General features: G+C 42.2%; 3 protein-coding genes across 8 annotated transcripts; 2 read left to right on the forward strand and 1 right to left on the reverse strand.

The window, feature by feature from the left end:
• The first annotated feature begins 1,662 nt into the window (after positions 1-1,662).
• Positions 1,663-14,874, forward strand: LOC5504035 (neurofilament heavy polypeptide). Of its 5 annotated transcripts, none has more exons than XM_032372302.2 (13): positions 1,665-2,260; positions 2,408-2,698; positions 8,147-8,897; positions 9,356-9,430; positions 9,572-9,640; positions 10,355-10,423; positions 10,745-10,990; positions 11,160-11,282; positions 11,981-12,055; positions 12,185-12,601; positions 12,952-13,020; positions 14,129-14,211; positions 14,807-14,874. In XM_032372302.2, the coding sequence occupies exons 2-13, from the start codon at positions 2,605-2,607 to the stop codon at positions 14,818-14,820; spliced, it is 2,085 nt and encodes a 694-aa protein (XP_032228193.2). In that variant the 5' UTR covers positions 1,665-2,260; positions 2,408-2,604; the 3' UTR covers positions 14,821-14,874. The 5 variants fall into 5 exon arrangements, with proteins under 5 accessions (XP_032228198.2, XP_032228193.2, XP_032228194.2 ...); XM_032372303.2 differs by having other exon boundaries at positions 1,665-1,988; XM_032372304.2 differs by having other exon boundaries at positions 1,665-1,879.
• Positions 14,875-15,617: 743 nt separating this feature from the next.
• LOC5504034 (tRNA pseudouridine synthase Pus10) lies at positions 15,618-26,806 on the reverse strand. Of its 2 annotated transcripts, none has more exons than XM_032372308.2 (19): positions 26,536-26,806; positions 25,825-25,968; positions 24,943-25,029; positions 24,807-24,841; positions 24,460-24,574; positions 23,793-23,854; positions 23,657-23,702; positions 23,478-23,560; positions 22,791-22,876; positions 22,027-22,109; positions 21,386-21,428; positions 21,064-21,120; positions 20,855-20,987; positions 20,715-20,768; positions 20,491-20,554; positions 20,248-20,291; positions 19,641-19,739; positions 19,154-19,253; positions 15,618-16,301 (listed from the first exon to the last, which is right to left on the reverse strand). In XM_032372308.2, the coding sequence occupies exons 1-19, from the start codon at positions 26,692-26,694 to the stop codon at positions 16,266-16,268; spliced, it is 1,530 nt and encodes a 509-aa protein (XP_032228199.2). In that variant the 5' UTR covers positions 26,695-26,806; the 3' UTR covers positions 15,618-16,265. The 2 variants fall into 2 exon arrangements, with proteins under 2 accessions (XP_032228199.2, XP_032228200.2); XM_032372309.2 differs by having other exon boundaries at positions 19,149-19,253.
• On the forward strand, positions 16,460-20,348 carry LOC116611768 (melatonin receptor type 1C-like). The gene is made up of 2 exons (XM_032372310.2): positions 16,460-16,560; positions 17,485-20,348. The coding sequence occupies exon 2, from the start codon at positions 17,698-17,700 to the stop codon at positions 18,733-18,735; it is 1,038 nt and encodes a 345-aa protein (XP_032228201.2). The 5' UTR covers positions 16,460-16,560; positions 17,485-17,697; the 3' UTR covers positions 18,736-20,348.
• Positions 26,807-27,820: the final 1,014 nt, after the last annotated feature.

Here is a 27,820-nt window from a genome sequence, read left to right on the forward strand (position 1 = left end):
ACCGCAAAAAAAAAAAAAAAAAAAAAAAAAAAAAAAAAAAACAATCCAAAATAAAACCCATCAGACGCAGAGTATTCTCACACACATTTCAGAAACCCAACGTACTTAGGTCTTTTTGCAACCGAGAAAAAATACTAGGAAATTATCAACGAGCGTGGTAGTTCGTCGGAAAAGGCGCGTTTACTTATAACTACAATTTGGCTGCCGCGCACCACAGGAATCCCGGAAAACCGTTCAGAAATCACTGACTTTATATCAAAACTCACTGAAACTTGGGAAAGCACTCACAGACTTTCCTATAACATTTCTTTAATCCATTAGATCTTTAGACTCTACTTCGCAAAAGGCTGCGATGAATGTAAAGGCGATAAAAGGGGTGGACAAAACGTAATGTCAAACGAATCATAACCTCAAACTTTCTAAAGACGTCCAAAACTGACGGATTTTTCGTTGCTTCTCGCAGTCGATTGCAGCTAATTTGCCTGCGTAGCAAGCGTTTCTGTGTTTTTAAGGGCGAGCGCCAAAATCTCGTTCTCTTCGCCCAGTAAAATCACACAAACGCTTGCTACGCAGGCTTTGGTAATTTAGAAGAACAAACAATGCTGTTAGTGTTATCGCATTAGCACACTCCACATTAACATTCAATAGCAAGAAATTAAAGTCTGTCGGGCAAACCGTCAAAAAGGATGTGCCAATTTATGGCTTAGGATAAAAAGATATTTATTGTAAGAGTTTATTTTGTATACTTACTGGGAATTTATTTTAGTATTAATAAGTGTCCTTGGCCTTAGCCCTGCTGTAAGCATTAGTTTTGGTAACGGGTCCAATTCTTGTACTGGAAACCTCTTGATGCTCGTTCATTAGCATTCGCTGTTGCTCGTCTTTAGTTTCTACTCGGTTTGTAGCCCAATATACATCAGCTTCGCATTGACGGGTATTCTCTTGACGTTTGTCAAGAGGGAAGTGTCTTCTTCCGTTTCGAAAACGCAGACATGGGTATGTAGGCGACAATGGTGATTTTTGTGTCGACATTTTGAACGTTCACTCTGCAAGCAGCCCTGCGCATTTATCCAGAAATTATAAGGAACTCTGATCGGCACTAATTTATAGGTGTAAATGATTTCACCTGGTTCGCTCTAACACTCAAGGTATCTTCCCTTACAAACCACTCCTAAAAAACTAACGCAGAGCAAGATATCGCATGAGTTGTTGATTTTTCCGTTAAGCGGCGCGGTAACTTTTATTCCGTATAAACAGTCCCGCCCGGATTTCTTGCGATTTTTTTCTAAAGCTACCTTGAAAAGGTTACCACTTTTTTTTTTACATTTTTTCCATTAAGGTTTAATAGTTTATCTTTTCTTTTTCGTTTTTTTTCTTCACAAACCTCATTGCGTGGTCCACCTTTCTTGTGATACTGTACGTTCATTTTTAGAGAAACCTAATCCCCTAAAAATAATCTTCTCACCCTCATCAAGACTAAACTATGCTTTTGAACAAATACTATTGTGAAAAGTTCATATAGAAGAATAAAATCAGAAAGCAAAGCTCAGACCATCGGCTTTCATTTGACAGATTAACACCCACGCGTTCGATCATGAGTCAACAAAACAGATCCAGTATTTATTCCATTTCCTCAGAGATTTCTTTCTGCCAAACATAATAAATACACGATATACACACATCGTCAATAATACTGTTGCTGTCAAGTATGGACTCTCATCCAGTTTCACATTGTAACGCAACGTTCCGTTATTGCGTTAAACGATTTAAATTAACGTTGAGCACGACGACACAGGACTAGGTACTCTCAGCATTTGGTTACTGATTTACAAGCATTAGAGACGTACTCTGAGTCGTGTGATAATGTAACGTCGCGAAGGTAAACTACCAGCTCAACATTACGTCACACTGATCTTCACACAAAGCCACTGAAAATTACAACACTCATTACACAGGTTCGGCAGATTCACCAAATTTGATATCTTCAGGTAACGCACCGCTGCTGTGTAGGGTATATCTGCGCCTGTACATTACTTAAGCGGTCTTCAGATCCAAACGTGCTATCGGACAACTCTTTAAATACTGTTCTTAAACCACAAGCGCCACTCTATTGGAAGTATACTTTCAAACAAAATTGTTCCTTCTCAAACGATTTGTGGTTCTCCTGGAGATCACAGACCCACATGCCGAGTTGACCTACCGGCGTATTTTGTGCGGGAAATCTGTTTCTCATATATAGGGTAAAATTTTCTTCTGCAAGGTAAGCAGCGTCCAGACAGGAAAAAATACACGATACTATAGTAATCTTATGAGGAAAATTCATTCGCTAAAGAAAAGAGCGGAATTGTTGCACTTTGCTGTGCGTGTTCAATGATAGCGATCTTTATCATTGTATTTTTTTCGGCAGCTACTATCCGGTTCGTTCCCGGCACGGAAACTGTTTTGAAGTATAGGAATCTGTGGTTGATAGGGATTCGAAACGTAAAGTGGAATACTGACGTGTTGTAACTGTGGAATAGTGGAGTGTAAACAGTCCACTTAAACGCAAGCACACGCTAGCCGTCACCACAGAAGAACTTGTCGTTGTATTATGTTACACAACAAATGGCTGGACGCACAATGCCTCCATTAGTGTGGATTCTGCTGGTGGTTTTATGGAGTGTAACTGATGCAAGACCACGAGAATATCGACAGACTAGTGAGTTTTGTATTCAATTTAATCACGTATATTGTATCAATTAATGTCCAGGGTTAAAGCGCAGTAGCGTCGTCAGGTCGTTGATGGGGAATTATTGCGGTTGGCTTACTTTACAGGGTTATTCCACATTACTTAGCAATAAATACTGTTTAATCGCGTTTTCTCTTGCAATAATCTTCAAGGTATTTCCTGCCCTCTAATGGAAGTATATACAGAACAAGGCTTCTACTTCTACAGAGGAAGACATTGATAATATATAGTTCTTCACTCCACTTTTTTACCGCCCGAAGCAAAAAAAGAGAATATCAATTTTCATCTATTGTCATTTGTTATCTATGCTTCGTTCATTATTCAAGGATGGAAAAGAGCTTCAAACCTAAATTGAGTCTTAAATCAATATCAGACCTCTGCGAATATATACTGTTGGGCTCGGTTTCTCGCTAAGATGACCTCTGCTCCCGGGCACACTTTGCTGTCCTATTTTTCCTTGCGCAAAAATTCGATTTAAGGAAAACGAGTATATTGATTAAGTATTCATTCAATCAAAAGGTTTATGTCTTCAAGTGATAAGAGAGCTAAAAGCAAAATTGCGTAGAGGACCATATTCTTTGGACCTATATCTGATTAACCTAAAAAGGTTTTCCTATATAGTGCCTTTGTGTGTTTTGCCCCGGGAATACCACAATCGCCTACGCTGTCAGATGCACTTTTTAAATTTGAATCCCTTTTTGCATAAAAGATACTCAATTCCTCTTGCCAAAACACCCTCTGCAAGCCCTCAATTTTATTACTTGAACACTTTTAACTACATCCTACTTTAAAGAGCTTTCAATTCATCGCGTCTTCATTAGATGGGAGATCGAAGTCTTTTTAATTTTTTTTTTTCAAAAAGGAACCTATCAAAGCAAGTATTTGACGCATCATCTAAAAGCTACGCCAAACGGTCTGATTAGCTGATTTCTGTTCTCTTTATTGTATCTAAAAACAGCCGTTGGCCAAAATGAGCGCGAGCATTGAAAGATAACATTTCATTTCATTACGCGCAAAAAAGACAGCGTATAGAATTTATTTGTAGACTGTGGTTTGTTTTTAAAGAAAACACCAGAGTATATATCGGCGTATACGTTACAGCGATATATTCTAGACCCTTCGTTAATTGACATGACCTAATGTAGATTATTAATCACACCACAAAGCGTGCGTTTTACTTTGCGCCTCAAACGGAAGTACTGTATTACAAGTATTGCTTTATTGTCCAAAGATTATCTTGGGGAAACTTACCTTATTCTTTTTTAGCCGCTTTTTTTCTTCCGAGTGTTGTGAGCAAATTCCGTTTAGCAGATTCTATTTACGCGAGTTTGCCTTTCAAGGTGTTTTACCGTCCGTTTAGTAGGGTCTATTTACTCGAGTTTCCCTTTCCAAAGGTTTTGTGGGCTTCGTCTGCTGGCAGTATCCACTTAGGGGAGTTTGCCTTTGCAATAGTCTCAATGCGCGCCGTCCGCTAAGTAGGGTTTATATACGCGAGTTTACCTTTCCAAAGATTTGGTGGACATCATCTACTATCAGTATCTGCTTAGGCGAGTTTGCCTTCGCAATAGCCTCAATGCGCGCCGTCCACTTAGTGGGGTCGATTTAGGCGAGTTTGCCTTTGCGATAGCCTCAATGCGCGCCGTCAACTTAGTGGGGTCGATTTAGGCGAGTTTGCCTTTGCAATAGCCTCAATGCGCGCCGTCCACTTAGTGGGGTCGATTTAGGCGAGTTTGCCTTCGCAATAGCCTCAATGCGCGCCGTCCACTTAGTGGGGTCGATATAGGCGAGTTTGCCTTCGCAATAGTCTCAATGCGCGCCGTCCACTTAGAGGGGTCGATTTAGGCGAGTTTGCCTTCGCAATAGCCTCAATGCGCGCCGTCCACTTAGAGGGGTCGATATAGGCGAGTTTGCCTTTGCAATAGCCTTGATGCGCGCCGTCCGCTAAGTAGGGTTTATATACGCGAGTTTACCTTTCCAAAGATTTGGTGGACATCATCTACTATCAGTATCTGCTTAGGCGAGTTTGCCTTCGCAATAGCCTCAATGCGCGCCGTCCACTTAGAGGGGTCGATATAGGCGAGTTTGCCTTTGCAATAGTCTCAATGCGCGCCGTCCACTTAGAGGGGTCGATATAGGCGAGTTTGCCTTTGCAATAGCCTTGATGCGCGCCGTCCACTTAGTGGGGTCGATTTAGGCGAGTTTGCCTTTGCAATAGTCTCAATGCGCGCCGTCCGCTAAGTAGGGTTTATATACGCGAGTTTACCTTTCCAAAGATTTGGTGGACATCATCTACTATCAGTATCTGCATAGGCGAGTTTGCCTTCGCAATAGCCTCAATGCGCGCCGTCCACTTAGTGGGGTCGATATAGGCGAGTTTGCCTTTGCGATAGCCTCAATGCGCGCCGTCAACTTAGTGGGGTCGATTTAGGCGAGTTTGCCTTTGCAATAGTCTCAATGCGCGCCGTCCACTTAGTGGGGTCGATATAGGCGAGTTTGCCTTTGCGATAGCCTCAATGCGCGCCGTCAACTTAGTGGGGTCGATTTAGGCGAGTTTGCCTTTGCAATAGTCTCAATGCGCGCCGTCCACTTAGTGGGGTCGATTTAGGCGAGTTTGCCTTTGCGATAGCCTCAATGCGCGCCGTCCACTTAGAGGGGTCGATATAGGCGAGTTTGCCTTTGCAATAGCCTTGATGCGCGCCGTCCACTTAGTGGGGTCGATTTAGGCGAGTTTGCCTTTGCAATAGCCTCAATGCGCGCCGTCCACTTAGTGGGGTCGAATTAGGCGAGTTTGCCTTTGCAATAGTCTCAATGCGCGCCGTCAACTTAGTGGGGTCGATTTAGGCGAGTTTGCCTTTGTAATAGCCTCAATGCGCGCCGTCCACTTAGTGGGGTCGATTTAGGCGAGTTTGCCTTTGCAATAGTCTCAATGCGCGCCGTCAACTTAAAGGGGTAGAATTAGGCGAGTTTGCCTTTGCAATAGTCTTAATGCGCGCCGTCCACTTAGTGGGGTCGATTTAGGCGAGTTTGCCTTTGCAATAGTCTCAATGCGCGCCGTCCACTTAGAGGAGTCGATTCAGGCGAGTTTGCCTTTGCAATAATCGCAATGCGCGCCGTCCACTTAGTGGGGTCGATTTAGGCGAGTTTGCCTTTGCAATAGTCTCAATGCGCGCCGTCCACTTAGAGGGGTCGATTTAGGCGAGTTTGCCTTTTCAATAGCCTCAATGCGGGCCGTCCACATAGTGGGGTCGATATAGGCGAGTTTGCCTTTGCAATAGCCTCAATGCGCGCCGTCCACTTAGTGGGGCCGATTTAGGCTAGTTTGCCTTTGAAATAGTCTCAATGCGCGCCGTCCACTTAGAGGGGTCGATTTAGGCGAGTTTGCCTTTGCAATAGTCTCAATGCGCGCCGTCCACTTAGTGGGGCCGATTTAGGCTAGTTTGCCTTTGAAATAGTCTCAATGCGCGCCGTCCACTTAGTGGGGTCGATTTAGGCGAGTTTGCCTTTGCAATAGTCTCAATGCGCGCCGTCCACTTAGAGGGGTCCATATAGGCGAGTTTGCCTTTGCGATAGTCTCAATGCGCGCCGTCCACTTAGAGGGGTCCATATAGGCGAGTTTGCCTTTGCAATAGTCTCAATGCGCGCCGTCCACTTAGAAGGGGTCGATTTAGGCGAGTTTGCCTTTGCAACAGCCTCAATGCGCGCCGTCCACTTAGTGGGGTCGATTTAGGCGAGTTTGCCTTTGCAATAGCCTCAATGCGCGCCGTCCACTTAGTGGGGTCGATATAGGCGAGTTTGCCTTTGCAATAGCCTCAATGCGCGCCGTCCACTTAGTGGGGTCGATTTAGGCGAGTTTGCCTTTGCAATAGCCTCAATGCGCGCCGTCCACTTAGTGGGGTCGATTTAGGCGAGTTTGCCTTTGCAATAGCCTCAATGCGCGCCGTCAACTTAGTGGGGTCGATATAGGCGAGTTTGCCTTTGCAATAGCCTCAATGCGCGCCGTCCACTTAGAAGGGGTCGATTTAGGCGAGTTTGCCTTTGCAATAGCCTCAATGCGCGCCGTCCACTTAGTGGGGTCGATATAGGCGAGTTTGCCTTTGCAATAGCCTTAATGCGCGCCGTCCACTCAGTGGGGTCGATTTAGGCGAATTTGCCTTTGCAATAGCCTCAATGCGCGCCGTCCACTTAGTGGGGCCGATGTAGGCGAGTTTGCCTTTGCAATAGTCTCAATGCGCGCCGTCCACTTAGAGGGGTCGTTTTAGGCGAGTTTGCCTTTAAAATAGTCTCAATGCGCGCTGTCGGGTTTCATGGGCGCCGTCCGTTTAACAGGTTCTATTAACGTGATATGTGCTTTACCGAGTGTTTGTGGCTTATTCTGCTTAGCAGGCTCTATTAATATGGGTGTACCTCTCCAAATGGGAGAGTCTTCTTAGCAGGCTATATTTATGCGGGTGTGCCTCTCCAAATGCGAGAGTCTGCTTAGCAGGCTCTATTAATATGGGTGTGCCTCTCCAAATGCGAGAGTCTTCTTAGCAGGCTCTATTTATGCGGGTGTGCCTCTCGAAATGCGAGAGTCTGCTTAGCAGGCTCTATTAATATGGGTGTGCCTCTCCAAATGGGAGAGTCTGCTTAGCAGGCTCTATTAATATGGGTGTGCCTCTCCAAATGCGAGAGTCTGCTTAGCAGGCTCTATTAATATGGGTGTGCCTCTCCAAATGCGAGAGTCTTCTTAGCAGGCTCTATTTATGCGGGTGTGCCTCTCCAAATGGGAGAGTCTGCTTAGCAAGGTCTACTAAGGCGAGAATGCTTTTTCCAATGTTTGAAAATGGCACAGAACGGATAAGGCTTCGAAGATGTAAGATACTGTACCGTGCGTGTGTGAAAATTAACAAGCAAGAAAGGAAGTAACGCAAAGGTCCTTTTTCCCCGTCTAGGGCATAAGGGTATAAAATGTCGACCACCTGCAACCCTTAGCGGTTGTTAAAGGATTCTGCTATCTCTTTAAAACACCAAATTTGCTATCTCTTACGGGTGAAAATTTCTGTTGCCCACATCCAAAGTGCTATCCCTTAGGGGTTAAAATTAATTTTGCCGACGATCACCCCTGTCTGTTTTTATCGGAGTCCCCCCCGGCTTTAACATGAGTGTACGTTTTTCGAGGGTTTGAAAAGGTGTATAGCCTGCTTATAGCAGCCTCTCGGTATCACGATAAATCGTCAAATATTTCACTTTCGCTTTCGCCTCTGCGATTTTCAGTGGATCCTTTACCATGTATTAAGTCGTTGTTTGCATTCATAATATTATTCTTAGAGGATCTTTTGAAAATGTTCCTGTTTCCTGTTTTACGAAACATTGTTGAGTATGTTGATGCCGAGGCTTAAAAGGCGCCCACTTTGATGACGCTTTTTACTATTTTCCAAGGTGGCTGCCCCAGAGGAGTGGTCCTTAACAGCCCAGGTACAATAGCAAGTCCTAATTACCCAGGAACGTATCCGGACAATTCGTCATGCACCTGGGTAATTAAGGCCCCAAGGGACCACACCGTCACTCTACGATTCGGGAGCATGTTCAACATTATGTCCGTTCCCACGTGCGGTAAGGACGGCTGCCAGTGTGATTATCTGGAACTTTTCTCATCCAATAATACAGTTCAAAGATTCTGTGACTTCAGGAATGACCCTCCTCGGGTGATAGATACGAACGATCGAGAAGTGAAGCTCGTATTCAAGTCGGATGCCGACGAAGGCGGGAAAGGATTCTCATTAAGTTACGAGTTCGCCCCGATGGAGTCCGATGAACCTAAATCTACACCAGCAGAATTTACCGCTCAAGTGGCCACCCCAGAAGAATACACCAATAATGTAGAAGCTCAAATTAAAGACGGCAAACCGAAAACAGCGCGACAAGAGACCGAGGAACCGATAAACGAGTCGGGCACGGAAGCGCCCGACGATAACCCGAGAACTGGCGATCCCTCTCGACCGTATTTGTTGTACGATAATGGCACAAGGGTGCTGCATCAGAAGGGAGGGGAGGGTAAGGAAGAAGAAGAAAAGGATCCTCCGGACGAGATCGTGCTCGGACCGGCTATTCCTATCATCTTGATCTTCCTAGGAGTGGTCGGGTCTATCGCTTGGTGGAACTTCCGCTCTGATAAGAAGGAGAGAATGAGGTACAGTAGGATAGATGCCGATAGATGTTAATGACTTATTACATGAAATGTTCGCTGTGTAAAAATAAAATAATAGTTTTAAAAATTTGATAGCGCGCACGTCACGTATAAAGTATAGTTTCCGCATTGGCGCATGGGGCAAAACTACAACCTTGAATGATATAAAAGAAATAACTATTATTTTGATACTGAATTTCGCGAAATCTGAGCAACGCGAAAATTCCAAGACATGGAGCAACCAGGGAGCCTAAACACTGCGTAAACGCCTGCATTGCATGCTGGGAGCCTTTTGGGAACCCTTTAGATGATGACATGCAGACGGACAACGAATAGATACGCTCTTCTGCTTGAATAACACATTCAGTCTTCCTGGACTTGGCCATGAAAGCCACTCTCCTCTTCAATGCATGTTGCTCATGGTTGTTATTAGTAGAACTGGCTTCTTTGTTTTTCGTCAGGTATGAAGAAATCTCCATGCGAGGAAGGCCAATGAAAAAGAAAAAGAAAGGCAAGAAAAACCTTAGAGAAATACGGTAAGCGCCGATTAGGGTGTGTGTTTACGATAAACACGGATATCTTATCGTGTTAAAACTTTCGCACACTTGCTTTACCCTTTGTTGCCCGTTATGTTTTACAGAATTGAAAGCTCAATATCATAATTTTAATTTCCCCAGCACTAACAACCTTTATAACGAAATGGCGCGAACCTGGCGAGACCAGACGCAGCAAACACCTGTAGCCAAGTGGGTATTATCAAAAAGGAGCTTCTAAATACTATCGAACGATTAGTACAAAGAACAGGTAGTGAGAATTTAAATACACATTCGTCACGCATGGACTTTCGCGTACTCTCCAAACAATGAACGTGTAAGTACTATTGAGTTAGGGGCCGTCCACACTAACACCAATTCAAAAGTATATTGATTCGCGTCCACACTATCGTTTTCGCATCGTGTTCGCCTGGATCCAGCCGTCCACACTAACACGGATTCAAACGTTTGAAAACGCTGAAAGGTACAGAGTAACGTTATTTTTATGATATGCGCATGCTCAAAGCAGCGCGCGCCCGCGATATGACGCCAGCGTTTTCATGATACGGATTCGACCGTCCACACTACGGACCAAAGTATAAGGATTCATTTCGATTCACTTTCGACAGCGTTTTTAAAAGTATTCGGATTCTCTGGATCCAGCGTGCGTGTTAGTGTGGACGGAAGGCCTAAACGTAATCAAAAAGCATACGGATCCAAACAAATCCGTGTTAGTGTGGACGACCCCTTACTTATGATCGAATGGAAGCTTCTCAATAGTAATCAATGATTAGAGAAAATGTCGTGACAATTTACATGCCACGCATTGGTGCCCCTTCCCTCCATCAATGAATGGGGAGCAATATAAACAACAGATAGTTAAGTAACTAGTAAATGCCACTTTTTGATTCGTCGTTAATTTTTCAGGCCATCAACACTGGAGAGACCGCCAAGAGATAGCTCCCTTGCAGGAAGACTCCTTGAGTTGGCCGAACGGTAAGCTGCTGACCGAGCAACCGATGAGGCATGTGTAGACCCAACCGGCTAACGGTGTTTACAGCTTGTTGCCACCCAATTCAGATCATGGGACGCTAAGAGATCACGTGACCTTTTGGGTGGCAAATTCAAGCCAAAATAAACACGGAAATGTCTGGTCCTGTCATGCCACCTCTGTGCTCAAGCAAATAGCGTGACAGAGATTAGGACGACTGCATTTGGTGACTATTTCTTGCGCAAAGTGCTGACAAAAAGCAAATGTATTCCATAAGTTCAAAAAGGGAAGCCCCTGATTAATCAGGTTTTGTTGTACTACCACAGACCTATGGCAATGCTGACACCAAAATCCTCGCGTCCTTCATCAATGGTCGCAACCGCTGAGCAACAGGTTCCTCTAGTTATCATGAGAGAGAAGAAAGGTTCCAGGCCCGCCTCAGCCAGAATGAGCGGCTCGCACCTGGGTCCAACTGGCCGACCTCAATCTAGACCGGCCTCTATGTTACTCCGAGACGCTTTGAATATGATCTTTGGGACCCAAGAACAGGCAGCGGCAGTGGCGGCCCTAAGGTAAGGCCCTGGTTTACTGGCTCAGCCCTATTCCTGACCACCTGTTCGAGTTTCAAGGTGTTGGCCGTGAAAGTCTGGGTAGAGCAAACGTCACATCAATAGCCACAGGGAACCCGAAAGAAGATGATCAATATTTTACTTTGATGTTTTTTTTTTCTTCCATACATAGAGATCAGGGTGGCACACCGGACTCCAAGCGATCGTCAAACCGAATTTCATACTGCGAGCGCATCGCCGAACAACAGGAAGACGAGAAAGAGGAGGGGGAGCAAACCGCCTTACTTGAGCCCGAGTGAGCTTGCCTTCACACATATCCATACGTACTCTATAGTAATAGAACTAGAAGAGGGTGAAAACACATCCTTACTAAGCACGTATCGCATTTATACGTACTTTGTAGGTACAGAACTAGAAGGATGAGAGCAAAGATTAACCTTTACTAAGCACGCGTCCTCTCGTATACGCCTATGGCCAAGGTTGCACTCGGAGAATCTGTGTCGTAGCCCGTAGTGCTTCATGGGTATCACATAAATAATAAAATAAGCGTTCATAAAAACATAAAAGTTTAGAAAAAGCAAAATAAAAAAGCATTCTTGTTGATGTACCACTAAACGTTCACACGGCGTTCAGAAACCAGGATTCAGCCATTTATACGTTACCCATCAACCACTGCAGATTACGATACATTTATTGAAATAGGTGTATACGTACTACATAGTTACAGGACTAGAAGAGGGTGGAAAGAAATCCAACATGTTTTGTTAAGAGAAACGTAGAGTCCAAAGTTTCACCGGTTCAAACTGCACACACGGCGAAATTGTCGAGCATGTATTAAATAATATTTGATATTAATATATTATATCCAAAAGAAGTTGCGTAAAAAGCCAAGCGCACTGTTGTGACCGAACATTTATTTTATTCTAATAGACACAATCAACGACAAAATGTATGCACTGTTCATGAATGATTAGCAGTATTTTACTCCAACAGACCACAAGCGCTTCCATCGATAATGATCAGTCAACCGAGCGTGACCCCGACACACGGCACCACGCCATCTACACCGTGAGAAACAATCCATTTCTAATGTTCTACTTCTAATGTCTAATGAAAAAAAATAATAATAATAAACTGCATCAATCATTTCACCCATAGGATCGGGAAAACGATATGGTTCGTGTTCCTTTCTTGCAGGAAAATTCCACCACCTGTTAAACCGAAACCAAAACGACAAAAACCCGCACCTAAACCGGACGTGACGTCAGAAAAGACATCAGCTAATAAACCGGAAGTGACGACTGAACCTGAGGTCCAGCACAAAGCGCATGGGCATGAGACACCGGTGCACGAGCCGGAAGTGACGATAGCGGAAGTGCATCATGACGAATCGGAGGCGTTCGACTTTGCGGCACTAGAAGCGATGGACGACGAGGAAGAGAAGAAACAGCCGCCGCACGATCCCGAGGAGGGGAGGCCGATCTCGTTCGAGAGCAAGCTGGTCGGCATGCTGGAGCAGCTACAGAAGGAGGGGGAGGAGCTTGAGAAGGCAGAGAGGGAGATGGAGAAGGATGCCGAGGGGGCAGAGGCTCCCAAGCAGGCGGAGTCACCCGAGTGAGTACAAGAATGACTGTCAAGGGGTGTAAAGAGCATCCTTAGCAGCATCCTAGCCTTAGGCGTTCTTGTTTGGTTTCCTGTGCTTGGAGATGAACCGTGAGACAACGTTGGGTCTTGGACGAACCCACCCGTCGCATCTCTTACCAACTACAGGAAACCAGCTAATAAACCCGAGAAAGAAGACCTGGGACAAGGCAGACTTAAGTGTTATTTTAGTAACCTAACGCAAAAAGAAGAAAATTATGCGTGATAAACAGAATGCCCATCCAGGTTAATCAAATCATAAAGATGATCAAATTAAATCTGGCAGCTCAATACGTTTCATGTAACATAAGTTTTTCTTTCAGAGTTAAAGAGCTTCGTACTCCCCAGCCTACCCCCGTCGCTGACACTCCCTCTCCCGGTGGGGGTCGATTGTAAGTGTCTGGTTCTGACCAAGATCTTCAAACACCTTTATTTACGTTGTTATAGACTCAAACTGGCTCTACCTATGGTGTTTTTCTCATGACGAGCAGGAAACAAACGTCGCTGAAGGGTCTGAATGCGATATATTAGAACATTGCTTTGCCAAATGGAGACCTTTTTACACAATACCCTACCTCTTTTCTAATAAGTTACAGCTAGACCTTCTTGCAGTCCTTCTATTAGAAAAGGAGTCTGAATTTTCAGGACGTATACACAGTGACGAAGGACTGATTTGGCCCTTTGTCAGCATTAAAGATATCAAATCTCCATATTGAGCCAATAAGGAAGGCAATTATATAAGTTTGAACTTTCGTGTATGCATGCCATGTGGAAGGCGCATGTGTGTGTGATTTATACCTGCGGTGTTTTACAAATGTCGTGTTAGAGTCAATCAATGTTAAGGCTGATTTCATTTAATCGGTACGATCAGGGCCGGAGCTTCGAAGCGGATAAACCTATTCTTCTCTAATAGGCTGGTATGTGGCTGCTTTTTTTAGATGGATATCATAATAAAAACTTCAAAAAAAAAAAGTTATTGACGAGTCAAGCCAAGGAGAGTGTAATTTGGGAACATCGCAGCAGAGTGAAAACGCGGCTTCTATTGAGTACAGTATTATTTGGACTTTAAATGTAGAGCCTCCCCTCCCTCCCAACCCAACTCCAGCCTAAAGGCCTACTTCTGATTTTTGCACAAAAAAAAAATAAATAAAAATAAATAATAATCAATGATTCCGCTATAGTGCATCGTCTTCGATCGTACTGATTATGTGGAAACCAGGCTTTAGTAATAAGAATGGGGCATGGAGTGCACGTCTAAATGTGAACGAAACAACTCGTCTTCGATCGTACTGATTATATGGAAACCAGGCTTTAGTAATAAGCATAGGGCATGGAGTGCACGTCTAAATGTGAACGAAACAACTCGTCTTCGATCGTACTGATTATGTGGAAACCAGGCTTTAGTAATAAGCATAGGGCATGGAGTGCACGTCTAAATGTGAACGAAACAGCTAACACCTAACACTCACCCCTGCGCACAATATGCATATTTGTTCGCAGGAACTTTCCCGATCTCGAGGAATTTCTACTCAACTTAGATAGAGAACTTGAAGAGCATCCAGAGCCGATATATGGCGGTAGTGGTACGTCGCTTGCATTTCTTTCTTACTTTGTACATGGCGTGCATGTGGAGTGGCATGGCAACGCTGTTATATTAATAATACATATAAATAACATATAGATAATGATAAGTTTCTTCCCAAAATAACAATATTCTACTGTTCTAGCAAAATCTTACAACGTATGACTTTGCTGTCGGACTTGGGACAAAAGTTCACCAGTTTTTGTGTTGGTTAAGTAAAGAAAGGTTGAATAGTGCATGAAAGCATGAAGCTGATGCGCTAGCATGATTGTTATTAATAGTTAGATATGTTAGGAAACGTATAAGGGAGTTGAAACACTTTACAGAATACACCTACAAGCAACTCAAAAGCACTAAACACCTGGGAACAATGCTTTCAATGCTGCGGGTACAAAACATACTTTTCCCGCCACAAAATGTAGTTCCCGGATAATCAACCGCGCACTTGAGGACTAGATATGTTGGTCATTCACCATATTTGAGTGAGCTCAAATTTTTACTTGAAACCTGGACTTATGCGGTTTTATGTTTCAACTTCTTTAGATGTTTCTGTCAGTCTGTTCAGACAATTTGCTAAATTGTACCTTTTTTTACAGGCCGAGACGCGTGAGGAGGGAGAGACCCGCCTTCAGAAGCCGATGGCCATAGCATAGTGGATAACTTGGAAAATTCTCTTAGTGAGCTTGAGTGAAACGTTTACGAGCCGAGAAAGATTTTGGGAAAAGATATTCCCAGTTATTTCTAGCCCTGAATCCAAGAGGGTGTACCCCTGAACTCACAATAGGGGACTCGCGCTAAGAGATCACGTGACTGTTTTGGCGCCAAACTAGCGCGCGCTCAGGCTTTTAGCGGCAAAACAACAGCAACAAAAAACAACTTATTACGCGCTTACGAAAACAAAACATTTTTTTAAGAAATGGTTTAGTTTCATTTACAGATCTTATTTTTTCGTCGTTCTCTGGTGTACCGGGCGCAGTCATTTATGTGAAAATTTTGTTTTTATTGCCACCCAAAAATGTCACGTGATCTGTTAGCGCAAGTCCCCAATCCCTCAGATGATTTCCGTTTCCGCAGGTAACCCAAACTGGTGTTCAGATTCTTCAACTGATGATTACCCATCACGAAGCTGATCCCAAACAACCTCGTCCCTGGGGTATTCTGGGTAATTTTCAAAATGGCGTCTGGCTCACGTCGGCTAGACCCATATTGAAAATTACCCGGACTGCCCTTGGGACGAGTTTGAATCCCAATTCCCACTGAATCCCGAGTGAAAAATAAAATAGGGAAGAAATGCAAGAAGGTTCCCAACTCTCGCCCTTTTTAGGCATAATTTAGTATTATATAAACAAGAGATATATTATACCTTTATAGAGTAAATCCTTTATAAAATATAAAGTTCTCTGAAAATGTTTTGAATTTCACTATTTATTTTGAATCGATGTAAAGCACGTCTGAGCGAAGTATTTTTCTAGTTGTTTTGTAATAAAGTTTAAGAACAAACTTGTTTACTTATTAAAGATGTTTACTGGTAAAAGCAGATCAGACAGTTTTAAAGAAGAAGGTATTGCCTATGATTTTTCGAACGAGACATCATTTACTACATTTCTTCCTTCAAACTATTTGGTGAAACGCCTTGGCATTGTGTTTCTCGGGGTTTTTTTCTGTTAAATCCGTTGTATCGCGACCCGCATGTTTTGATTTTCTGTTCCGTCAGTAAAACCATTCTGAGCCAATCAGAGTCTCGCTTTGTGAACTTCCCTGGCCATCCTCTGGACGAAAACCAGACAGTGTCGCGACAGAAAGCCAGGCGCTGTACTAGGCGAGAGATGGCAAGAATCTGATTGGCGGAACAGAAAATACCAAAAGAAAAAAAAAACAAATCGTTGTTTTGAAAATACGCGATACAACGGATTCGACAGTAAGCGTTAAAGTCCGGAAATAGCTTGTCAGACTGCTGCAGACTGCTTGTTTTGAGCAAATTGAGTTGTCGCCTTAACTCTTCGCTTCGTGGTGCACTTGCGCAGGAATAGACATCTTAACACTTTGCTTCGTAGTTCACTTGCGTACGGGTGGCCATTCAACATCTACCGACTGCAAAGGGAATGAGAATATCATTAGTGCGACGCGCGGTTCCGTGGCCACCCAAACAGTTTTACCGTACGACGCGTCCGTGGCCACCCAAACAGTTTTTAGAAATTTAGCCAATCAGCATGCAAGAATCTGATTTGATTGACAAACCTCATAACGAGGGGAATTCCGTCATGCTATGCTGTGCAGTGAAGCATTGATCTGCCTCACTGGTTGGCTAGTGAAGTTCACGTCAAGAAAATAGGAGACAGACAATTTGGAGGTTTGTACGAGACCGAAATGATCCCCAAAAGTCCCCGGAATGAACCCTGAAGAATTGCAGTAAAGGGCAACACAAGGGGAAAGTGGAAGGATTGATATGAAATTCTAAGGAGATGTGAACAATCAAACGGTATCAAACAAAGTCAGTGTTAGTCAACACAAGGTCAACACCGACTTAGTCACGTGACTTTTTACGTCCCTTCCCTCAAGAAAAAATAAAATAGCTTGATACGCAGGCTAGCGATAAGCCATTCAAACGGCTATTCAAATGTTCTTTATGGCTGGTCATTACCACGGTTTTTTGAGGGAGACTAAAGTCTCCTTTGTTTGAGGTATCGAGAGTTCGTCTTTCAAAAGTGACATGCTCGCCTCATATACGGCTACGAACCTTAGTAATTCTCTGCAGTATTTTGGAAAGCTGATTTGCTATTCACTGTGCCATTTCCGCCATTATGAAACAGGTGTTCTTTAAAATAAATTATTTTGAGTAATTATTAGATTTTTATTATAAAAAAATGGCAAGTTAAAGGTGTGATTATTAAAAACGTAAAAGTAGCCCGATAATAATCTCTCGAGGTTTTATTTTTCATATAACCCTTTTTGGGCGCGAAAAAAAAACTATTTTTTTAAGGACTTTTCCCGAAGCACCCTGTCGAGTGGACATCTATAGACGATACATCCTGGAGTGCAATCAAACGAGGGTGCAAGATCTTTTTGACAGTTTTAATCAGCACAACCCATCAAAGTTCTTAATGTAAATGTAAAAAAAAAAAAAAAAGAAAATACCGCAGAAATACCATTTATCATCTAACTATTTTGAGTAAGACGATAGAACTGTACAATAAAATAATCCACTGTTTAGCTTTATGCAAATTTTCTAAATTAATTTCCCTCAAAACAAATAACAATTTTTAAATGCTTTCAGCTCGTATGGATACAAGCTGTTGGGATATGCCCAGCGCAATTGTCTACAGAGCATCGGCGGAAAGACGGCGCTGACATTCTTCTCCGGGTTTGGCAGAAATTGCAGCAAATCAGATCAATCGATAAGTGTCCCTTGGAATATTTATCAGCGAACGAGTGTAACGATTACATAAAACGTAAACTCTTTACTCCTTCTAAACGATGATTCTGCAAAATGAACTCCTCCTTAGTAGATGACGACAGTTCAAAAACCCTAAATAGCCAGTTCGCGTCGAGGAGTGCATTTCGTGTTGTGATTGAGACCCTTGTTCATTTCGCTATTGTCGTCGTCGGAACACTGGGGAACTCCCTCGTCATATGGATCGTCTTTAAAAACAAGAACTCGGCAAAACTCGCGAACTTGTTCATCGGGGCTTTGGCTGTATCAGACTTCTTGATTCTCGTCCTCACTGGGTGGACATTTCTTAGCACACTTGTGCTCGGAACATGGCCGTTTTCTGACTTCGTGTGCCAGTATCAGGGTTTTACAGGGTTCGGATTAGCTTGCGCTTCGCTTTTTCTCATCACACAAACTTCTATTAATCGCTATTTTAAGGTGGTTTGTACCAAGCATTACCGATCTATTTATACTCCAAAGCGCACTAAGGCAATCATCATCGGCACAACCTTATTGTCATTCCTCGGACCATCGCAGTATCTCGCTAATGGGGGCAGGTATATTTTTCACTCTGGCAAGTATTACTGTTTCCAAAAATTCGAGCTCACAGCTAGTACGTCATGGTATTTGTATGGAATTTTTGTTCCCACAGCAGTCATAACTTTCTGCTATTACAAGATCTTTCGCACAATTCGTCTGCACCAATCTCGAATTAAGGCAATGCGACAGAACGCCGGATCTATCATTGGACCAAACGTCGAAGATATAAAAGCTACGCGCACACTCTTTCTGACTGTGGTGGGTTTCTTGTGTTGTTGGACACCTGTTATTGTGATTGATATAGTTGACTTTGCTCGGATCCCTTCGTCTCATTCTAGGAGCTCGCCGACTGATGTTCAGCAATTCTCGACTCTTCCAAGGGAGTTGTACGTTCTATATACGCTCTTAGCTACGCTTTCGTCGAGTATCAATCCTTTTATATACGGTGCAATGAATAATCAGTTCCGACAGGAGTACAGGAAGGTTCTGTGTGTTGGGAGAGCTACTCGGTCGACAGAGGTGGAAGTTATACGGACAACAACTAACCCGATATGATCCCGGGGCCTGAGACGATATCCCAAGGGTCTCCAAAGTGATCCCGAGACCCGAAAGAACCCCCAGGAGTCCCCAAAATGAAAGCAAAGGAATCAACCCAACTCAGTGTTAACCAAAGCCAGGTCAACGCCGGCTCAGTCACGTGACTTTTTACGCATTGCAGACCGTCAATTAGCAAGAAAACCCTTGTAATCTAGAAACACCAGGCGAAATAGGCAGAAATTCTGAATGCAAGATGAATTATCGCAATCTTTTTATGGAAATCTCAAAGATGATACCAATTGTACATATGCTAGGCCATTAGCCTTTAGGCCCCGCAAAAGACTTCAACGGTAGTAAGCAAACCTGACTCCTGGCGACGCTAATGATCATAACAATTGTAAATATGAAATGACAAAAAGATTTGATGTCACCTTACCTCCACGTCAAGTTCCAGTATGTCCGATTCCACTCCGAGTAGCGTCCCCAAATTCGGTTTCGTCCGGCCAAAGTCCCCATGAACAAACTCCTTGACATAACTTTGACAAGTTAAGGAATAAACACATGAAGAGAAGAGGAAAATCGAATTTATCTGACTAAAAACTGCTTTTAGGGATTCTGCTAAAATGGGATATTGTGGTCGCCCTAGTTACAGCTGGAATGGGGGAATTATGTGGACAAGGATACAAAGTTGTCTAAGGCATAATTCTGAGCAAAAGAAAACACGTACACTAAAAAGAAAAAAGAACCCTGGCGAGAAAGTTTGTTTCACGTTGGAACCGTTTTCGATCTAGGAACAATAAGAGGAGAGTACAACTGCGAGGAGAGTTTGGCCAACTGCGCCATTCAGGCTATAAAGATAACTTTCTGCGATAGGGGAGGAGGTATTTTGGATATATTTTCGACCAAAGTGTTATCAAGGATACGTCCCAGCCATTGTCTTGAGGAAGAGTTTGAAGTGATGATCATCAATACGTTGGGCAGACATCGTATGAACCTCCCTCACACGAACTGCAAGAGGCCGTCTGGAATTGAATCAGAGACCAGCTAAATCTAGGTCACGGTCACGTTAGCATAAGAACTCCTACACCAGCCTCAACCGGCCCAACAAAAAAATCACCTTAAGCTGACTTTGGAACCCTTCTGAACGGCCTAGTCACTAGTACTGTGTACCCCTTAACCATCAAGGAGCATCTATTGACACAAACACCTACTTCAACTGGCCTTGTTTTGTATCCCCGACCAGCAAGAGCATCTTAACTTTTTGACACCTACACCATCTTCAACTGGCCTAGTGTTGTACTTTAGTGTTGTATCCTTTAACCAACAAGAGCATTTAACCTGATAACTCGTGTGTGTTGTACCCCTAAGTCATTAAAGAGTATTTACTCTTACACCAGCTTCAACCGGCTAACCAGGGCTTCAGCGCCAAGCCAATGAAAAGCGATATGACACAATAGTTCTAACGCCACCCTCAAACGGTCCAGTACAAGTGGAAGTAGTTAACTACCATATTATTTACACGTGACCTACCTGTGTAATACTCTAAGGGGAGTTTTCTGTTCAATCCTAAGATCCTGAAGCAACAGTCAAATAAGCACATAATTAATAGAAAATAAAATGTTGGGAGCCTATGCTGTATTTCAATACTTAATTGGATCTGGCCTGTCAAATGAGGGGTGGCCTTAACCTGTGGCACTTGTAGCGGCTGAACACAGGTGATGTTAGGTATGACGTTTCCCCTTTCACCGTAAATGACAGTGCTTTCCATTGTACCTTGATATCAGCTAGCTTGTCAAGCTCCGTCTGCGGAACCAGCTCTTTCGTCCAGATTAGTGCACTATGGAGGTAAAAGAGTAGTTGCAGGAGTAAAAAAGCCTTTGGAAGGCGGCCTTTCTCTGAATGGCGCTGTTTGCGTGACACAATTCCCGAGGACCACATACCCGTCGACTCAGGTTATACTGGAAACCGTTGTGAGAATGGTAAAAAAAAGCCTGTACCTGTAGCACTTAGTTTTCTTTGTCTCCCCGTCTTTTAAAATACTGTATTCCCCTCTAAAAGAAATAAAAATCATCTTAATTAAGCAGAGGCAGAGTTAAACGGTCTAGATGCGAAGATTCCAGGCAGGAATGCTGTTTACTTTGTGATGACTTGGAGGCCACTGACTGCGATTTCTTTAGTCGAGGAGTTAATTTGCTTTTGCATATCCGAGAGGAAATCCTCGTCTAGAAGTGTTCTATGAGGATTCACAAACTCTAACACAAATGGACGACCTATGGGAGAAGAAGATGAATTTAACACAAATTAAAAAAAGAGATGGATTAGGATTATGCTCGTGGAATAACTCACCTGTTCCAAGCATCCTAACATCAATGTCCTCACGACCAGAAGAGGAGAATCGACAATCTGTAATAAGCAAAGTAATCTATATCAGCCTTGTGTCCGAAAAATGTGTTGCTATGAGGACGCCCAGAGTCTTCATCATACAGAAATTGCGATTCAAATTTAGGTGAGAAAAACACACCAATGTTTTTATTTCCAGCTTTGAAGCAGACTTGGATTCTCTTCATCTATCATACAATACATAAATTGCACAAACGAATTTATCTATTTTCGTACAAAGGCGTTAAACCTATAGTTATTAGTACAATTATGTTGCGAAATAGCCTACCATCCGCTTGAATTGGGGGTCCAATAATATTAATGATCTTTTCCTAGAAAGAAAAATAAAATATCATTGCTGTTTATTATTATGCAGGAAATTGTTTCTTACGAAATAGTTTCCACGTTTCGTCCCCCTTCCTTCATGGTTTCTGAACAGCAAACAAGAAATAGTTCTTGTTTCCACCCTTTTTTGTTCTGTTTACCCTACTGCTTTGTTTTGTATGCCGTTAAAAAAAGCAATGCTTGACTGAAGGGTCAGTACGCAGCTCTTACAAGCTGCAATTTGATTGGGCAAATGAACAATATCCGCACCTCGACACAAAGAACGAGAAGAATAGAGACAAAAGAATTCCTTTGTAGAACAAAGATAATAGGAGACAAAGCAGCTGCGTACTTACTCGGTCAGTACGCAGCTCTTACAAGCTGCAATTTGATTGGGCAAATGAACTGAAAAAATGTATGCCACGTGCATCCAAATAAAAATCTTAGAGAATGTGTATCAGCCAGCCCCTTTCGTTTTATACAAAATTCTATTTGTAAGAAAACCTCCAAATTACCATAACCAAGTCCAATACTTTAGAAAAGAACAGCTCATTGAACATATTTCAGTTTCTCGCTTGAATTAGCTGCTGGGTAATAGCTCCTTACCTGCACTGACGATTCTTTGAGTCGTTCCCCGTCAATTAACCAAGGAGTCTGTGGTAGACATCTTGAATACTTATTGTAGCGGCCTGGTTTAAAGATCAGAAATATTTAAAATCAACTTTCTAAAAACTTTGGGTATTCCTTGGTGTTACGGAGAGCTTTGTTTTTGGTGCTCAAGGCCTTTGTACTCTATTTCATTGTCTCGTTCTAAGGTCTTTGTTTTTGGCTTTTGTTCTATTGTGTTTTTGGTGCTGGTACTCCTTAACACCAAGAAACTACCAAAACTTTGCATTCGTGGCAATAATAGTATAAGTCACACTATAACAACTAACATATCATACGATACAGTAAAAGATAGCATATGTACGTTTATAAATTTTGCCATAATTCATAATAGAAATGAGATGTCCTGACAATCATATCTTTGTTGTTAGTTTTCATTCAATATCCATAGAAGACACACCATTTTAGGATTTTTTTTAAAATAACCACTAAAACAGAAGTTTTATACCTTGTTTCCAAAGTTCATTGAAAAATATCCAAAAGGGTTTCCCTAAATCAAGCCTTGGAAATGGATTCTTTCTCACATTTGGTATAATATTGCTAGGATGACAAAATGGCCACTAACAGAGATCATTAACCACTAACCGTATTCAAATCTAGAAGAATTTTAAACAGACAAAAATATGGTAAATTGTGTAAATTTGTGAATCAAGAAATATTTTTATTCACAATCATGGAGAGCAAGCAAGCAGATGTCACTGTACCTCCAATAAGCAATGAGCCATGAGAACATACAATCTGCTGGCAGACACACTGAGCAACAGGCACATCAGGTGGACAAGAAGTAAACCTAGGAATAGGTTTACCAAGGGTTAGGTTTATTCTCCCCACCCCCCTCCCCCTGGATGAATGAGACATGGCTCTGGGCTCAGAGTAACAAATAGCGGCACTTTTCTGTATTACATATTAAAAACTGTTTTACAAAGAATTGAAGTAAGATGCAGGCCCGTAGCCAGGATTTTGAGCGGGGTGGTTCGTTTTTCCATTTCAGCAGACCAAATTTCTGGTATACCCCTCGCCTCACCTTATTACTGTACATTAGGCAATCTTACTTCAAATAAAGTCAATCTTGTATTTAAAATGTTATTAATAGGGTAGGGTGCTTTTTAACATATAGCGATAATAATAAAGATATTAATTATTCTAAAAATATTTTTCTAGTCATTTTAAAGACATATTGATGTGCATGGTATATCCAGCCAAACCTTATGTTTTTTGTTTGCTCTGAGCGGACCTTCGAGCCGTGTGAGGGAGGGGGGTTCGTCAGACCCCCAGAATCCCCCCTGGCTACGGCCTGAGATGTTATACAACAATTCTGATAATCTATTAGAATCCCTTTCCTGCTGCGAAATATTCAATGAGGTTTTACAGTTTGATGCATAATGCTTCACCTTCTCATTTCTTCAGCAGAGGACAACACTGCCAGAGCTTTCTTTATTGATGATATTGAGTAGAGAGGAACTTCTGGAGCACGCTTTAGAGCGGAAGATGATTAGTAGAAGATGACTGGGGTTATGAATTGCTTCAATGTAAACACTCAGCAATGGGAACAAGTTTTTCAAGCAAATACCTTTTTCTTCTTCTTTTCTGTGAATCTTGATGGATCGACCTCAGATCTAAAAGAGATACATAATTACAAATTAGTGAGCTTCATGATCATATATATCAACAAGCCAACTCAACCTGTAGGCATGTTTTAAACTTACAGGAAATCTAAAGATTTTTCAGCACCCTCACTATGGAATGATATTGAAATTTTAAATGGACTCTAAAAAGACAAACAAAAGTAGAATGAGTGGAGTCTGCAATACATACAGTCAAACCTCTATGAGTAAGCAACCTGCTCCAATAATAACAACCTGTTTTAATCACCACATAAACTCCATAATTCTAAGTTCTTGCAAGTGATCACTTCATTGATGTGACCATCTCCAATAGCTACCACCAGGGGTTTTCATACTGTAAGTGACCAACGACAGGTTTTTCTTCAAAATGTCACTCAGAATCTTATTGATCATCATATTTGATATGCAATTTTCTGAACACAAACAACAAAAAATACACTTCACTTGATAAAGACTTGTCAAGTGAGCATACTCAGGACATATATAATAGTTAAAGCTTATAGCTGAAGTTATTATTAACAAATAATTGACTATAAAATTCAGCTCTTGTAAGCAACTACTGTACTAATCAGAGCACATTCTTGTAGACAACCAACTTGATAACAACCACAACAATGGGCCAATGTGCATGGTTAATGTCCTTAAAATGAGGCAGGGCAAAATCTTATAAATTTATACAGTAGTCTGCTTCACCAAGAAACCATGTGCATTTAATTAGAATATATTACCAGTCGTCATGGCTACTCACCTCATGTTTAAAATAAACACCAAGTGCATTGCCAACTGCTGGCCCACAAACCCACTTAATGACCTCTTTGATTGACGGCAGGTCATCAGCTGTACGTACAGCATCATAAAACTTGCTATAACATGAACAAAAAATTATTTAATCAATACATATACAGCCAATGTGGATGTCTATTCAGGGGCTGTGGAATGGCCCAAAAGTGGTTGAGGGGGGCGGAAGTCATTGCTATTTCCTTTAAACAAGGTCAATAAGACAGGTGGTATATATTTTTTACAACACTGAAAAATATAAGTATAACTTCAGTAATAAGATACAAAAATAAAAATTTTCTACAACATGCACTGTACCTGAATTTTTCTTTTAAATGAAGTAGTAATGAGTGCTAAAAAAGAGAAATTTAGATAAAATTTAGATAAAAAATGCCAGTGACTTGTGAGTCAATAACTGTATCTAACAAATATGACAAATGTACTTTCTACAAACCTGATAGGCCATAGTGGAAAGAGGAATAGAGATAGCAAATGTGAAGCTCTCAAACTCATACCCTGAGCTCTGGACAGTGTCTACTATCTACAAACAAATATTAATTATCATAAATGGCTACTCACAGGCAAGTCAAATTTTTCAAACTGGCTAATTCTGCTTACTCAAACCTTTAACTCACCTTTACAAAGGGTTGCAATGGGTACCTTCGTAAAAATTGCAAATTTTCGGAATCTTGGCATTTTTTGCGCTTGTCTTGAAGACTCTTTTTTTTTTTAATTTAGGGGTCTCGGAGCCTTGCTTTTTTTTACCATGGTCTTGCAGTCTCTGATTTTTAAACATGATCTCAGAGTCTCTGATAGTGATCTGTTTAATGTTGTTACCATGCTATGGGTTTCCCTTTTTTTCGATGCTCTAGCCTTTTATCAACTAATGTTTACGACATACCTCAAGAAAGTTATCCAGACAAGGATAACAAGCTTGGAAAAGCTCAGAATCGGATTCCGAAATTTCACAAAAGTCTTGGGCTCCGATTTTTAAACATGGGTCTCAGCGCCTCAGCAAGTCTCGGATTTACCCATATACAGCTACCCCTTCTAGCAAGTTCAACAGTTTTTTACTGCTAAATGGCTTGTGTCATAGTGCGCAAACAACTAAACTTCTAAATCAACTAACAACAAAGCTCGCACACAATCTTATCTCTATTCATACCTTAAATGCAAGTGAAACCCATACCACAGTGGCCAACATAAATCATATCATGGAATGAATCTCTGGATTTATGCAACCATGATTTTTTTCTACAAATTCAGCAAGAAGGGGGAGAGCAATAAACCCTAGTCGGCCACTACGTTAAGATTCTAGAAAAAAGATGGTTCATACCTTGTTGACAATAGGGGTATCACATCCATTTTGGAGTATTCCTAGACACCCTTTACAGATTGTGTCATAATTGTTGTGTTCAGTATCCTGTTCTTTCAGAATGTATTCAAGTCCATATTCCTCTTCTATATACTTAGCAATGGACTGGAAAGAGCGGAAAACAATTTAAGAGAAAAAAGAGGCTTTAGGCTTTTTAAAGAGGAAGGTTGTGATGGGGTAAGTTCACAGTTTCTTGAATATTTTGTTATTAGAATACCATTTTCTTTTAGAATATATGACAAAAAGTATAGGAGAATGTGTATCGAATGGGTCCCCCTCCCAACCTTAAAATCATTGGCACATCCATTCCCACTGGGGATGATGTATTTGTCTGTTCAAATGATATAGAAATTGAGGGCAATTGCCTACATCAGTCATGATCCCAGGGCCCTAGCCAGTAAAAGACAAGCCAAGCACGGCCATGATCCAGAAAACGATTACAATCTAGTTAAACTTTTGTGTATACCTACAAAAAATATTCTCCCTCCCTCTATCCCTCCCACGCATGTGTATAAAGAATATGATGTCAAAGTACCGGATGAAAGAGTTCATAAGAGGGATGAACCAGAGGGATATACAAACAGACTGACAAAAAGTCCATAAAAATAATGACTAGTTCTCCCGCTCTAGGGATAGACACGTGTCGACCAAAAGTAATTAACAAACACATACTGAATTATTTCCCTCGTACGCAGACGGCGTCTTTTCTTTGAGAAAGCGCAAAATGCAGCGCACGCACAAGTTCAGTTCGTACAGCGATTCTGCTATCGCCTTCACGTTCGTGGAGAAGTCTTCTTCGACTTTAGGGGCATTACATAAGTCTGCTTCCATTGTCTTATTCCTGAAGTTTCCTGATGTCTTGATTTCCTAAGATTTTTTTACCAGTCGTCGAAACACAAGCTTGTCCGCCATCTTGAAAATTACTAAAACCGCTGTGAGGTATGAATGCGGTAACATAAACCACAGGCTTACCAAGCGAGTCATGCACTCGAAAAGAAATTTGTACTCTCGAGGATCCAGCGTACTTTGCGGGCGCTCCAAAATGTCACTACCGCAGAGCATTATATTATCCACTCAACGTGACTTGTTCCTTTATGTCACGTGTCAGCCAAGCAACAAACAGCATGCAAAAACATAATCCTGTCGATTTTTTGTGAAATATTGCAAATAAAAGTGCCTTAAAACTTGGGGCATGCCTTGTTGTTGTCATATTTATGTGTAATATACGATTTGAGGGCGGTTTTCGTAACGGAATATATGACTTCTCTCCCCCTACTAAGGAAAGAAACAAGGTTGGAGGCGCCATTTTCGGTAGCACTCAAATACCGTCGAAATTCCGCCCCCTCCTCTTCTCTAGTTCTGGAACCACTCCGCTGCCCCTGAACTGTAATATAACACTATTTTCTTTGTAGCAATCTCGCATTTCAATGGGACTTATGCATTAGCAAACACACCAAGGCCACCAGAACGACATAGGGTTCGCGACGCCAATGGGAGATGCATCTGTTCGTCTTTTAGGGGTATACGACCGTTCCATTTTACCACCCCCAGGGGGTACGTGTCAATATCACCACAGCATTACAGCGCTCGACTATACAACCGCCCTATTACAATGGCCGTACCACACTACCACCTCGCTATTACTCTGGGCCGATCAGCTCAACACAGCCTCCCTATCACAATGGGTCTCCAAGTGTAACACGTCTAAGGGGAGGTCGTACCACACTACCACCTCGCTATTACTCTGGGCCGAACAGTTCAACACAGCCTCCCTATCACAATGGGTCTCCAAGTGTAACACGTCTAAGGGGAGGTCGTACCATAGTACCACCTCGCTATTACTCTGGGCCGAGCAGTTCAACACAGCCTCCCTATCACAGTGGGTTTCCAAGTGTAACACTATTCAAATGGGAGGTCGTACCACAGTACCACCTCGCTATTACTCTGGGCCGATCAG

The sequence above is a fragment of the Nematostella vectensis genome, chromosome 7 (assembly GCF_932526225.1).
Source record: "Nematostella vectensis chromosome 7, jaNemVect1.1, whole genome shotgun sequence".
NCBI lineage: Eukaryota > Metazoa > Cnidaria > Anthozoa > Actiniaria > Edwardsiidae > Nematostella > Nematostella vectensis.